This window comes from Natator depressus, chromosome 2, assembly GCF_965152275.1.
Source record: "Natator depressus isolate rNatDep1 chromosome 2, rNatDep2.hap1, whole genome shotgun sequence".
NCBI classification, from domain to species: Eukaryota; Metazoa; Chordata; order Testudines; family Cheloniidae; genus Natator; species Natator depressus.
The window spans coordinates 109,164,380-109,177,186 of NC_134235.1; the positions used below are offsets into that span (position 1 = coordinate 109,164,380).

General features: G+C 43.3%; 1 protein-coding gene across 9 annotated transcripts in view; it reads right to left on the reverse strand.

The window, feature by feature from the left end:
* The window catches only part of ATXN1 (ataxin 1), a 265,370-nt gene that overhangs the window by 12,005 nt on the left and 240,558 nt on the right, over positions 1–12,807 (reverse strand). For all 9 annotated transcript variants that reach the window (XR_012638150.1, XM_074944837.1, XM_074944831.1 and 6 more), the window contains one exon: positions 8,037–10,077. Coding sequence is in view for 8 of the 9 variants with exons in the window: in XM_074944837.1 (XP_074800938.1) it covers positions 8,037–9,917 (1,881 nt within the window). In the remaining variant the exon portion in view is untranslated. The remainder of the gene's footprint in view (positions 1–8,036; positions 10,078–12,807) is intronic.

Genomic DNA, 12,807 nt, shown 5'->3' on the forward strand with positions numbered 1-12,807 from the left:
CAAGCACAACAAATGCAAAACTTGCAGACATATCACCACTGCTACAGTGATCAATACCCCCCACAGCACACCTTTCAAAATCCATGGGTCCCTACACATGCCTATCACAACATGTGGTGTACCCTGTCCAGTGCACTAAATGCCCCAACAACAATTATGTGGGGGAAACCAGACAATCACTCCGCTCAGGAAAATGATAAAAGGCAAAAACACCCTATCACCTGTGGGTGAACACTTTCTGCAAAGCAATCACTATCTCGGTTTCCATCCTCAACGGAAATTTGCACAGCACTTTCAAAAGACGAGCCTGGGAGCTTAAATTCATTAACTCTGCTAGACACTAAAAATCATGGACTGAATAGACACACTGGATTTATGGCTTATTACAACAATATATGTAACCCACTAACAACCACCCTTCTTCATTTCCCCCCTATGACTGGAGGGGTGTTAACAGGCCATTTCACCTTCAATGGTCCCTTGAAACATGTGTTGACTACCTATGCTAAACAATCCATTCCACCTTGTATTTAGGTTTGACACTCTGAGTATGTTTCCCAGCCCTGAAGAGCTCTGTGTAGCTCGAAAGCTTGTCTTTCTCACCAATGGAAGTTGGTCCAATAAAGGATATTACCTCACCCACCTCATTTCTCTAATATCTTGGGACCAACACAGCTACAATGCCAATGCATACAAAGACTTGTGACATTTCATAATGCTGTTTGGTAGTGGGGGAAGATAGCTAGGATCCCTTCAGTTCTCCCAAATACTTCTCTTCCACCCCAGTGGCATTGTCTTGCCGAGTAGGGCTGGAAGCAGCTCCCTCTGGAGCCTCAGTTCCACCGCCACTGTTGTGCAGAAAGGACAGCTTGAGAATGACGCAAGGTACTTTCTGCTCTCTTGGAACTCACTGTGCAGCCCTCCCAGCCCAATGAACCAAGGAGCCCCATTACATTTTGCTTAGATTTACGTTTCACATACTAGGGTTTACACTGTAAATCCCTAATACGCAAAAGTAGACGGCTGCAGATTATGACTCTGTTGATTATGCCTAAATGAACTTCTTAAAACATCCATAAATATATACTATATACTTGTATGATTAGGCCAACGATTAGCATTTTAGAAATTCCCTAGGCACAGTATCTTCCTAACAGAGTAAGATGAACATAAAGAATTTAAAAAGATGCAGGTTACCGGCACTAGGCATGTGTTTCTTTTTTTAAAACAGTGCCGGAACATTAAAAGAACAAATGATCTGCTAGGTGCTACTGTAATTCAAATAATACGATGACAACTGGTCTGACAATACTTTTTAGACCAGTCTGTCAATAAAGAATTACAAACAACAACGAAGATGTTGGTTACACCTACATTTTATCAATGGATTATGACTTGTGTTATAATGGTCCCTTCTGGCCTTAAACTCTATTAATCAATGAATTATAGATGGTATATACCAACCATTGCTACTTCATAATATAGAAAGTATTCCAGAGCCAAAGTTTTCAATGTTATATACAAGGAACTACGTAAGTGGCTTGGTTTTCAACAGTGCTGAGGACCCCAGTAGCTTGTGATGACCTGAACGGAAGCTGCTGGTTGTACAGTGCATATCTAGATGTGGATCAACCAGCTGACTTTGAATCTACTAGTCTATTAGTTCTCTTTGATTTTACTACCTCCTCTCTATATCTTTCCTTCTTCTCTTCTGTTTCTGTTGGTCTTCTTTCATTTTCTCTCAAGATGCCCCATGTACTCTCCAAAGGGGTACTTCTTGTTCAGTGAAATGTACATCTGCTCACTGACTCCCATCTTCAGCTGTATGTAAGCAATGCTTGCATTACATGTCTAACTACTTTCTACAGGGTTTAATATGTAAGCATGTACTTAACATGTAATTCATTAAAACCACCCTCCAAAATTGCAGGTGGTGATCTTAAATAACAAAGATGGCAGGATGCTAACCACTGAGGTATTTCTGTGGTTCAGTAATGATGTTCAAACAAACAGGATATAGCTCTGTTAGAGATGGGACACATTTTAGAAAGAAGAAAACTAGGAACTGCCTCTGTTTTAGACAACTGCCTGTAAAAAAAAACCCTGGTTAAAAAGACAGCTGATTTTCATAAGCAATGAAACTTTAGTCCCTCCCCAAAGTGGGGCTTGAGTGAACATGTCCTGCATTTTTTGCTTGTGCATTAAGGTTTTTTTAAAAAAGGTGACTCCATCTGAATCACCCGGCCTTGCTGTATTTTCTTAGGAGAGAAGCGAGACTCTTTTAAAAATCATGTCTCCATATTTCTAGGATTTAAACAATAAAGAAAATAAAATGTACGTCCCTCTTGAAGCATATCTGAAGGTGCTGCTGAGATCCTTTATATCCCAGTGTTGTAAAAACCATTTGTGAAAACAGTCAAAACTTTTCAAGAGAGCCAAAGAATAACTTCGAATGTTTCATCTAAATGATTTAATCATTTTAATTCACAGTCTGACTCATTTTTTAGTGGAAGCAATTTCCGTTGTTCAGGAAACACACCCTGGCACTGGAATGCCTGTGATACACACTGTGAACGCCAATTTATATGAAATGCCATCCGCATCACTCAGGCTGCAGTGGATTTTACACAGCAACGCAGACATGCAAGAACTTTAGGTTTGCGGCTCATTGCTATAGTTCCTTTACCAAACAATGAAGTAGAAACTACCTAGTAAAAGGGCTGCAGCTGTTAATTTGTGGACTGAATGTCTACTTTCTGGTCAAGTTTCTTCCTCTGTTGTGTATTAAAGTCTGACTGAGCTACTGTACTTTGGCCACTTTTAATGATCCCAAAGATCAGTCCAGCTACAAACATGGAACATGGAAAATAAAGGCACAAATGCCTTAAGATAATACGTGTCGCACCATCATTCTCTGCTTATGCTGCTGTATGAGAGTCCAATCCTGGGAAGGACTGAGCACCCTCATCTTCCATTAAAGTCCATAGGGGTTCAGAGAGCTCAGCATCCCATAAAAGGGTGTAATTCACGCAGTTCCAGAGAGACAGTGGAAGGCTCTCTGCTCTCCGCCAGCCCAGTGCTGGGGCTGTGCAGAGGGGAGTGGTGCCTCTTCACTCTCTCCGTGCTGAGGAAGGGTGTCAGTGCAGAGCTGGTGTGGAGGACAGTAAATGGGAGTGAGCTGAGGAAGCTGATCAAGCTGGGTTAGCCTTACTTGGAGTCCCGCCCTGCACCGTCACTCCTCCTCTCCGCTTGAGGAGGAGGCAGGATATGAAAGGCAGCAGCCTGTGGGAAGAGCGTGGCAGCACCACTCCGAGGGAACTGTGCTGCCATGGGAGAAAGGGTCCAGCTTGCACTGCGAAAGCACTGAGTCTACACACACACACACCTCTGCCCTTTGTGAGTCTCACAAGATGTGTGCAGACTCAAGACATCAGTGTTTCTGGAGCATCAAATTCCCTGCCTGACCAAGAAGGGAAAACCCCCACCCCTCCGACCCAGGATAGAACAACTAGGAAAAAGATCTGTAGGCTGAAAGTCAGGGAGTTTTGTGACCACCGTGGCAAAATCCTACACAGACCGAGTATCCGTCCCTCAGTTTCATTGGTTTGTATGTGGATTACAAATTTGTAATGCTTGACTGCTGTGGACCCAGGATACACAGGCCCTCCTTCTACCGGGCCCTTATTATCAGTGATGGGTATGGTGGTTTCTGCTCCAACCTTTCTAACATGTGGGCCCTACAATACATTTCTTACCCAGTGACTTCTGGAATCTTAGTGCCACTGGGCTCTCCATACACACAGTCAGAAGAGTGGCATCCTGGAGAGAGAAACAATCCTAGCACTGGAGGGATCACAGATAGAGAGCTCTTCACAGATCTGTGATCCCAAACCTGACTAGCACTGGGGAATAACCAATGATTCACACGGAAAGCAACTTCTGTTTGCCAGTGCCAGACAGGGCCTTGAGTGCTGCCCTTTCAGAAGCTAAGAGAACAGAGTAACAAATTTAAACATACAATATACAGCCTCCCTGTCACTCACAGGAATATACAATTACTGCCACTCAGACCAGAGAACAATGAAGTACCGATCACAGGAGCATATGGCAGAGAGCGCGCTCTATCTGTAGCTGAAAACACAGTCTAATTCCCTCTTATTTCTGTTGCCGTGTGCCAAGGCTAATTGAAAGTGGAGAGCAAAGCAACAGAAAGAGTGACTGATTTGTGTGTGCAGAAATAGATGGAAAGCTAGACTGGATGAAGCACTTAAAATATACTTAAGGGAACAATGCTACGCTGGCGCAGGGATGGACTTGATGACCTAATAGGGCTTTTCCATCTTGAATGTCTATGATTCTATTAAAAACCAGAGATGGTGAACGATGTGTTCATCATTTTCTTCCTTCTCTTTTTTTGAACTGTACTTTAGTTTCATCAGGAGACAACACTGCAGCACATTGTTCCATAACAATAATCAGGAACCAAAACCTTTTTTAAAAAAGCCAGCACTGTAGAAGAGTTATTTTGCTTCTACTGTGTGTATTGATCTAATGTAAGTACAGGTGAATTACTGTACACCTTCTGTTTCCTTCTAAGGCTGCTCCTTGCAGCAAGGAAAAAGACAGGCTATGATGATGTGTGTGCAGTTACCAGAGTAACATTAAGAATTATAAATGACGTTCCAAATCTTTAGGTCTTTTTTCAGACAAAACTCCCATTTGACTCCAGGGTGACAAGGACTGCACAAAACAAAGTAAGGAAGGATCTCCAGGGTTGGTTCAATCAAAATAAATATAGGAAATGATATAATCATAATAGAGTAGTGTGGTCAGGCGAATTGAGCATGGTATTGGGAACCACAGATGCCAGATTTCTAAGGACAGCTCTTCCACTGAATTCCTGTGTGGCTCTGGGTAAGTTACTTAATCTTTTTTTCCCAGGTTTCCAAATCTACGAAGCGAGGATAAAAATACTTTATTACCTACTCCACAGATATGGTGCGAGGATTAGTTAATTTTTGTACAGACTCTGAAGATGCGAATTCACCATTACTCTAATTAGCTCCCAGAAGTCATCGGGAGGAGTATATTTAAATGACAGCTGATTGTAACAACATGATTTTAAGATTATATTAATACTCTATATTTTAAATTATACTAATATCATAATTAGGCCCCCAGAATACACTGGAGGGCGTATACATATAAATGAGAGCTAATTGTAAAAAAAAATTACAGTCATAATACTTAATTATAATTAGCTCCTATTTAAATATACTCCCCCAATGTATTCTGGGAGCTAATATATATTCTACATATAAGAATATCAGAATGTGGGGCTGTTACTATTCTATATATATGTAGCAAGAATAACTTCTGTCCTCTCAACACAAAACTAAATCCTCTTCATATTGTAAATTTCCTAACAGTAATTGTTGTGTACCTACTAATGGAGGTTAAAATGCTTTTAAATATCTAAGTTACACTGTGGATGAGGTCATCAGAGACTTCAGACACACTGAGATAAAATATCTCTCTAAACAGGCAAATTCAAATCAGAGAATTACTTGCCGCTATACTGGGACATGGCTGATCTGGGAAGAGACCCAAGTTCTGGAATCTACAGGAAACCTAAATTAAACCCACATTTTAATCCTATCTCTACGTGACTCTTTCTGAATTCTGGAAGCATCCCTTGTGGGAAACACAGCTGGTGGAGTATTTTAACTGGGATGTCGTCAGCCGGATTCTTATAGGCTTCTTGAGAAGTTGACACTTCACTGGATGAGACTGTGCCTTGCAGTTTTGTTTTTATAGCCAGCAACTGAATATGCTTTCTACCAGATGATGGCACTCTATCCTTCTGCAAGGGAGCTCTTCCCAGTGTGCAGCACTACAACGCATTGGCTACACTGACATATCTGTGAACAAGACATGACATAAATGCTACCTACTAATTTGTACCTCTTCTGCTGGTGCAGAGACCAGTGGTTTGGCTGGAGAGGGAGAGAAATGAGAGCAAGATGAAGATTGCAGATGGGAAATTACTATCTTTGAAATCTCATTATTCTAAGCAACAATTTATAAACAAATTATAATAACCGGTTCTGATCCAGGGACTGTTTTTCTGATCATGAAGCCGAAGAAGAGATGTGAGGCTCTAAGCCTACCCTGCAGTGATATCACTGAGGATTTGAAGGCTGTAAACGAAAAGCAATTCTGTGGATCCTCCTATGTCTCTTAAAGTGATACTGTTAATATAAAAACACACACAATAAAAAAACAATATACTCGCCTCCTTATATGGATTACTGAAAATACCAGAAGCCCCAATGCATAAATGGGAACACAACTGCACACCTAATTTGCATGCTCAGTTACCTGAGTGGCGGATCATATATAGGAACCTGCTTGTATGCAGGCAGTTATGGAAGCATAGGCCTTGGATTGATAAAACCAAAAGAATTTTAGAGCTCTAATTTACTCCTCAACATTGATGTCGTTTGTTTCCCTTCTACAACTCACTCATTTTGGAAAGCAATACTAAACCAGTTAGTTTCTGGTCCATCTCTCTTTGTGATTCTCATGGACCAGCCACCATTGTGCGGCGTCTGGGTTCTGAACACTGCAGAGAAATATTTAAAACCAAATCTAAACCACTTGTACTGAGATTTGTTTTGTTTTTCAAAAAATAACCCAAATACTTCTCTGAACTCAACTGCTATCTAATTGATCTAATCTATTCCCCTGCTCATCACTGCGGAATCTGAGCTACTTGGATATTGGACAGTATCAAATTAACTAATTATGACCATTGAACTCTGGGGCCGAAAGGCCCTTTGCAAAGTTACAATTTCCTTCTTTACAATGCAAGCCAGTATGACGCAAAGTGAAGAAGTCTGGGTAGCCTAGGTTCTGGGATAATTCTTCTTTTAACATTTCCCTTGAATATACACAGCGTGAGACCTATGCAGCATTTAAACGACTCATAACCAAAATCTGAATGACACTCTGTGTAGCGTTTCAGTGCCTTCAATGTGTGAGTGAAAGCATTCCAAGAGAGCTTCAAATTTCAAGCCATGGAAATTCACAGCCTTGTCCCCTCTTTACCCCTCAGAGACAGTTTTTCATTCGAGACTGAACGGTACTGGAGCCTTCTGAAGCAGGAATCAGGCAAAACTAAAAATCAGCTGTCCGAATGAAAAGCATATACTTTTTTGAGGTTTAAACTGAGTAATTTTACATTTTAATACCACTAGGATCATGGCTCAGATTTGATCCTTTCTTTGGGTCCTCTAGTTATAAAGTACAATGCGGCCTGTTCCCAATACTATCACTGCCTACAGTCCCAGTGCATAGGGCAATGAATTAGACACTCAGAGACCTGGATTCTATTCCTGTGTCTGGCAGTGACCTGCTTTGTGACCTTGGGCAAATCCCTTCTGTGCGTCTGCTTCCCCTGCCGTCCTTTGTCTGTCCTGTCTATTTAGATTGTACACTATTCAGACCAGGGACCATTCTTTTACTACGTACAGTGCAGCTCTGATGTTGGTTGGGACCATCTGGCATTATCCTAATACAAACAAGTAATAGTACTCATGCCTACAGATTTGCAATATGATCTGGGTTGTTGAGCTAACAATTTGAAACAAGTACACAAATGATTCCTTCCCCCAGGCAGAGTCAAACCATAAGATGATTCTCCTCTTTCCCCAGCATTACTCTGGTGTAACACCACTGACTTAAACTGAGTTTAAACTGGTAGTGAGAGGAGAATCAGGTCCCGTAGTTTCCCAAAACAAGATCTACCATTGCATAAAATGGGCCTGATTTATTCCTGGTATAACTCCACTGGCACCATACAAGGGGTGACTTTGGGCCATGAGATCTCTAACGTGGCGTGCGCTGTTAGGTGTGTGCCAGATGAAGAATTAAGAACACAACTCCCTCTTGCGAGGCGCCATAAGGTAAGTTGTTTCCAGGAAGATAAAACTGGTGTCTTTCCACCTACGCCCACAATTTGCAATGCTCGTTACCTGTGCTCGATGCTCTCCAACTGCAAACTGTATCACAGCAATGCCTGGGTTATGGCTGTCTTCAATCCTCTCCACTGTGCTGGAGTCTATTTTCAGGTCATTGCTAATTTCTGCACTCTGTATAAAGTCTTCTGTTTTTAAGTCCTCTACTTTCTTCAGCTCCCCATTGGCCAACTGAATGATTGACCCTTTCATGAAGTAAGGAGGCAGTGTAGGAGGAGCTGCCGTTGGAGAAGCTACGGACTGCACCACCGGGAGGTGGATCTGGGCCTGCACCACGGCTGCCTGGTAGGCTGGCTGGGTTGCTAGCGCCTCAGCACTGAAATTCTCACTCTTAGGAATGGCGGTAGTGACAAATGCATGAGGCACTGCTGCAAACTGGGGAGATGAAGTGACTATAGCAGGTGCTACTCCTGATGATTCAACGTCTGCATTGCCAACTGGTATAAGCAGTGGCTGGGTGCCAGGGATCACCAGGTGCTGTGGCAGGTTTCCAGGGTAACCAATCGCTTGCTGCTGACTGCTCAGATAACCGATTACCGGCGGCTGGGTCCCGGCATAGAAGGCTGTCGCAGGCAGCCCGACAGGGAGTTGCTCTGAGGCGTTGTGGGTGGTCTGAATGACAGTGTGGGGGGACAGCGTGGCGACCGCTTTCACCCCCTCATGGCCCATAGTCTGTTGCGGAGATAAAGCATAGGACCTGTGGGCTGGCTTTCCTAAATGCAGATTTCCCTTGTCGTTGAGGACTGAGGGAGGAGTTTCTCTGTTGGTGGCCTGCTGTACCTCCATCTCCGTAACAGGTGTGCTGCTGTTTGGCACAACCATAACAGAGGCCCGGATGCCTGAGGAATCCCGTGCACTGTACTCGGCAGGACTCGAGTGCACCACGACATGTCTGGTCTCATAATGATGAGGAGCTGATTTATTGCCTGCTTTGACTAGACTCACATCTCCAGAGGGCGAGAGGCCATACCTCCTGCTTTTCTCGATCTCTCCATTCAGTATTTCCTTCGCCTGCATTGCCTGCAGCCTGCTGCTCTCAGCTTTCTTGGTAGGATCCCTCGTGATGAAGTGGCCCCCGGAGTCCGAGTATTGCACCACCACTTGGGAGGAGGGGCCGAGGGTAAGGGTGTGTGGAATCGCCGTTTGGTGGGGATGCAAATGGACTGGGATGGTTGGAGGAGACACATTTCTGACTGTGCTCTGGGGAGAGCTGGAAATGTGGACATACTGGTTTTGCTGGGTCGGTGGAGGAGACCCTGCTGCAATCAATCCAGGTGTCCTGACTAGATGCTGGTCAACTTTGTGCCCCTGCTGACTTAAGCTACTCATGCTGGCCAGGAAAGTGGAATAAGCCTCCAGCTGGGAACGCTGGGATGGAGTGGTTGCAACAGCAGTGGCAGAGGCTGCCGCACAAGTTGCGGAATTGGCTGTCGGGGAAATCAACTGGGAGGGGATGAATCCGGCGTATGGTCCACTGTACGGGGGCCCAACGAACTGGAAAGTGTGCTGCAGGTGCGTGTACTGCACCGGGGATACAGGCGTCCCTGACTGTGAGAGTGCGGGCGAGTACACTGTGGGAAGTGTTGTTGAGACTGGAACGGACCTGGGAGCACTCGGCGGGGAATAGTCCATTCCTGTAGACGGTGCTTTGTGTAAACCCTGCTGTAAACCAATCTCCACTGAACTCCCTCCAGGCCTGTGCCTTCCCCCCATGCTGCTCTGGCTGCTGGGTGTACTGGTGAGCCATGTTAAGTTGTCTGCGCGGTGGTTTTCGTTTGACAGAATCACTGGCTTCACCTCGGACGGCAGGCTGGTGGTGGGGATTTCTCGCTTTTTGGGCGGCAGGCATTCGTTGCTCCTCTCTTGGTTGGATTTCATCTTTCGCCGTCCCCCCTCCACTGTTCTTGCTTCACTGTCTGGCTGGTTCTGATTTCAGTCTGATAAATGGAAAGTCACATTTGATTTCTGAAGGGGATCCAGTGACTTCATGAGGAATCATCTCCCTGTGAGCACAATGCTCCAGCAGCTGCTCTGGATTCTGGAACGAGAAAGAGGGGGAAAAGGGAAACCAAAATATTAGCACTGGGAAAAAAAAAAAACCTCTCTACAAAATTAAGACCAGACCTTTAGTGCTGCATGCACTCCAAGGATTCATTTATTGCTATACTGTAAAAGCAGCTAAACACTGGACATATCAGTTAACACATCATGAAAATTATTAAGACATTAGACAAATCAAAACTCAAAGTACATAATTTTCAGCAGTTAACAGTGATAACTTATTTCGTAACACCTGGAGGTGCCTTCTTTCTTCCTGTGTGAAAAAGGCTTGTGTTTTCAAAATATGTATTTCATTCTCCTTCTCTCTCACCCTCCAACCCCCACAAACGATTGTATGATCCACCATTGTGTGTTTTACAGCATGGGATCACTGCATTATCTCGCACTACATGACAGGGAGATCTGAAGAATACACATGGAAAATATTTACATTAGCAACAAGTAGCTGTTAGCAGTGTATAAGTCAGGTGCATTACTTCTCAACTCTTATGCCCTGGAGTCACCACCAGTGACTTCATTTCGCTTCAGTCTGCACAGCAAACACATCAGTTATCTTGTTTTCTCTCCCCTCATGCCACAGCTCATTACAATGAGACACAAGTGCCCTTTAACTACTAGTATGGCATTAAACCTCAGCCAAGCCATTTATTTACAGCAGTAGCATAAAGCCAAAGATGGCTGGGAGCCAGATTTCTCATGAGGTTTCTGGTGCTTTTTGAGCCCCCTGTGCTATTGGCCACCCACAGGAAAGTGACCATGTAGATCTCTACTCTGGAAAAATGATTGGTTGCCGCTTATCTGCCTGCACAGGTTAAACTGTACCAAAGCGTTTAAAACTATAAACCAGGATGATGACCCTAGACATAGCTCCTACTGGATCATATTCCCTTGTTTCCTAGCAACTAATGAACTATGAGGCACAGCTGCTGTATGTAACAAACAGATTTCCACTAGTGCAGGGACAGAGCATTTACAAAGTCAATGGGAATTGCTCTCTAACAAGAAGCAGATTAAATATTCCTCCTAGGAGCCACAGCTTGAGTTGAGGATTTCATAGCCAAGAAGCAGAGCAGCAAAGTTCAGATCAGAATTTGGGTCTGAATGTTCCCAGAGTTCAGAGATGTATGAGTCTGTCCCTTCCTGTTAAGAGAGAATGTAGGCCACCAGCAAACCTGGATGCCAATCTGAATTTACCAAAGTTGCAGGGTGTGGGGTTCTAATTTGCGCCCATCTTAAGAGCAGAGATAACAGGAACCCAAAGGCTCATGATTTTATATAGGGTTTAAGCAAAATGTCATCTCTTCCCTCTGCTCTAGCTAGAAGATTATTTTTGCCATCCTTGATATAGGGAACAAAGTGTCTCTAATTCTTTCATTACCTGCTAAAGAAAATACTCAATAATTCATTATTCTGCTAGACGCTAAAAATCATGGACTGAACAGAGACACTGGATTTATGGCTTATTACAACAATCTGTATCCCCCTAACCCCCCTTTTTGTCAGGTGACTGCAGAGGTGTTAACGGGCCACTCTACCTTGACTGGTCCTGTACTATATGTGCTAACTACTTATGCTAAACAATCTGTTCCACTCCTAGCTTTGAGGCTTGGTGTTTCTTCCCCAGACCTGAAGAAGAGCTCTGTGTGGCTCGAAAGCTTGTTTCTCTCACAAACAGAAGTTGGTCCAATAAAAGATATTACCTCACCCACCTTGTCTCTCTAAAGAAAATAATGTCACACCAGTTTAATCCCTGACTTTTTTTTTTATAGTCACAGTATTTTCTCCCAGATATCATGAACTCCTGCTTTGCCTTGTTTTATAATTAAAACTTTACAGAAAATGAAACTCTTCTCACGCCCTTCCAGCCATTGTTTGGCATCTGTACTGCTAAATTATTTTTTAAAAGATATGCAAGGGTGGGCGTTCAGAAGTCTTATTCCTCACACTCAGAACATAATTTCTTACGAGAGAGAGAGAGAGAGAGAGAGAGAGACACACACACACAAGTCAGAGCATCGCTTAGTGGAAACTGATGATGTAACAGACATTAAATGTGACCACTACGTATCAGTAATAGTTTTCTTATCTCACAGCAAATAATATTCCTTTTATATCCCCTGCCTTCATTGCTTTGGGTCTAGTACAAAGCATGGAACAATAAACCTGCTGTACAACTCTTGCATAATATTTTGGAGACATGGCAGACTGAGATTAAATCTCGCTTTAACGCCATCATGTGGATTTATGTGCCCAAATTTGAGGTGCCTTCAAGATATTAGAATCTTATGGGGGAAATCTTTAAGTATGCTATGGTTCAGGGCAGTCTCCTTTTTAAGTTGATTATTCCATTTCTGAAAATTTTAAAGTCAAAAATAAACAACCACCAGCATTAGTTGCATAGCCCCTACATAAATACTAACTGTTGTGCTTCTCCATTGCTGCTTTTATAGCAATAATTACTGCTAGGTAAAACTAAGATGACATTGGCAGGTGGACAAGTTATTTGTAGGTTTCAGAGTTCTTGAACAAAAGCAGCTATATTAGCTTCAGTTCTCTGCCAAACCCAGGCAAAAATACTGCTGTGAGGGACAGCATGGTCTCCAGTGCTTACAGCAGGCGACGGAAGTCAGGCCTCCTGGGTTTTATTCCAACCTGAGCGCTGACACTGATTTGCTGCCAGATTGTGGATGACTCACTTAAAAATTCT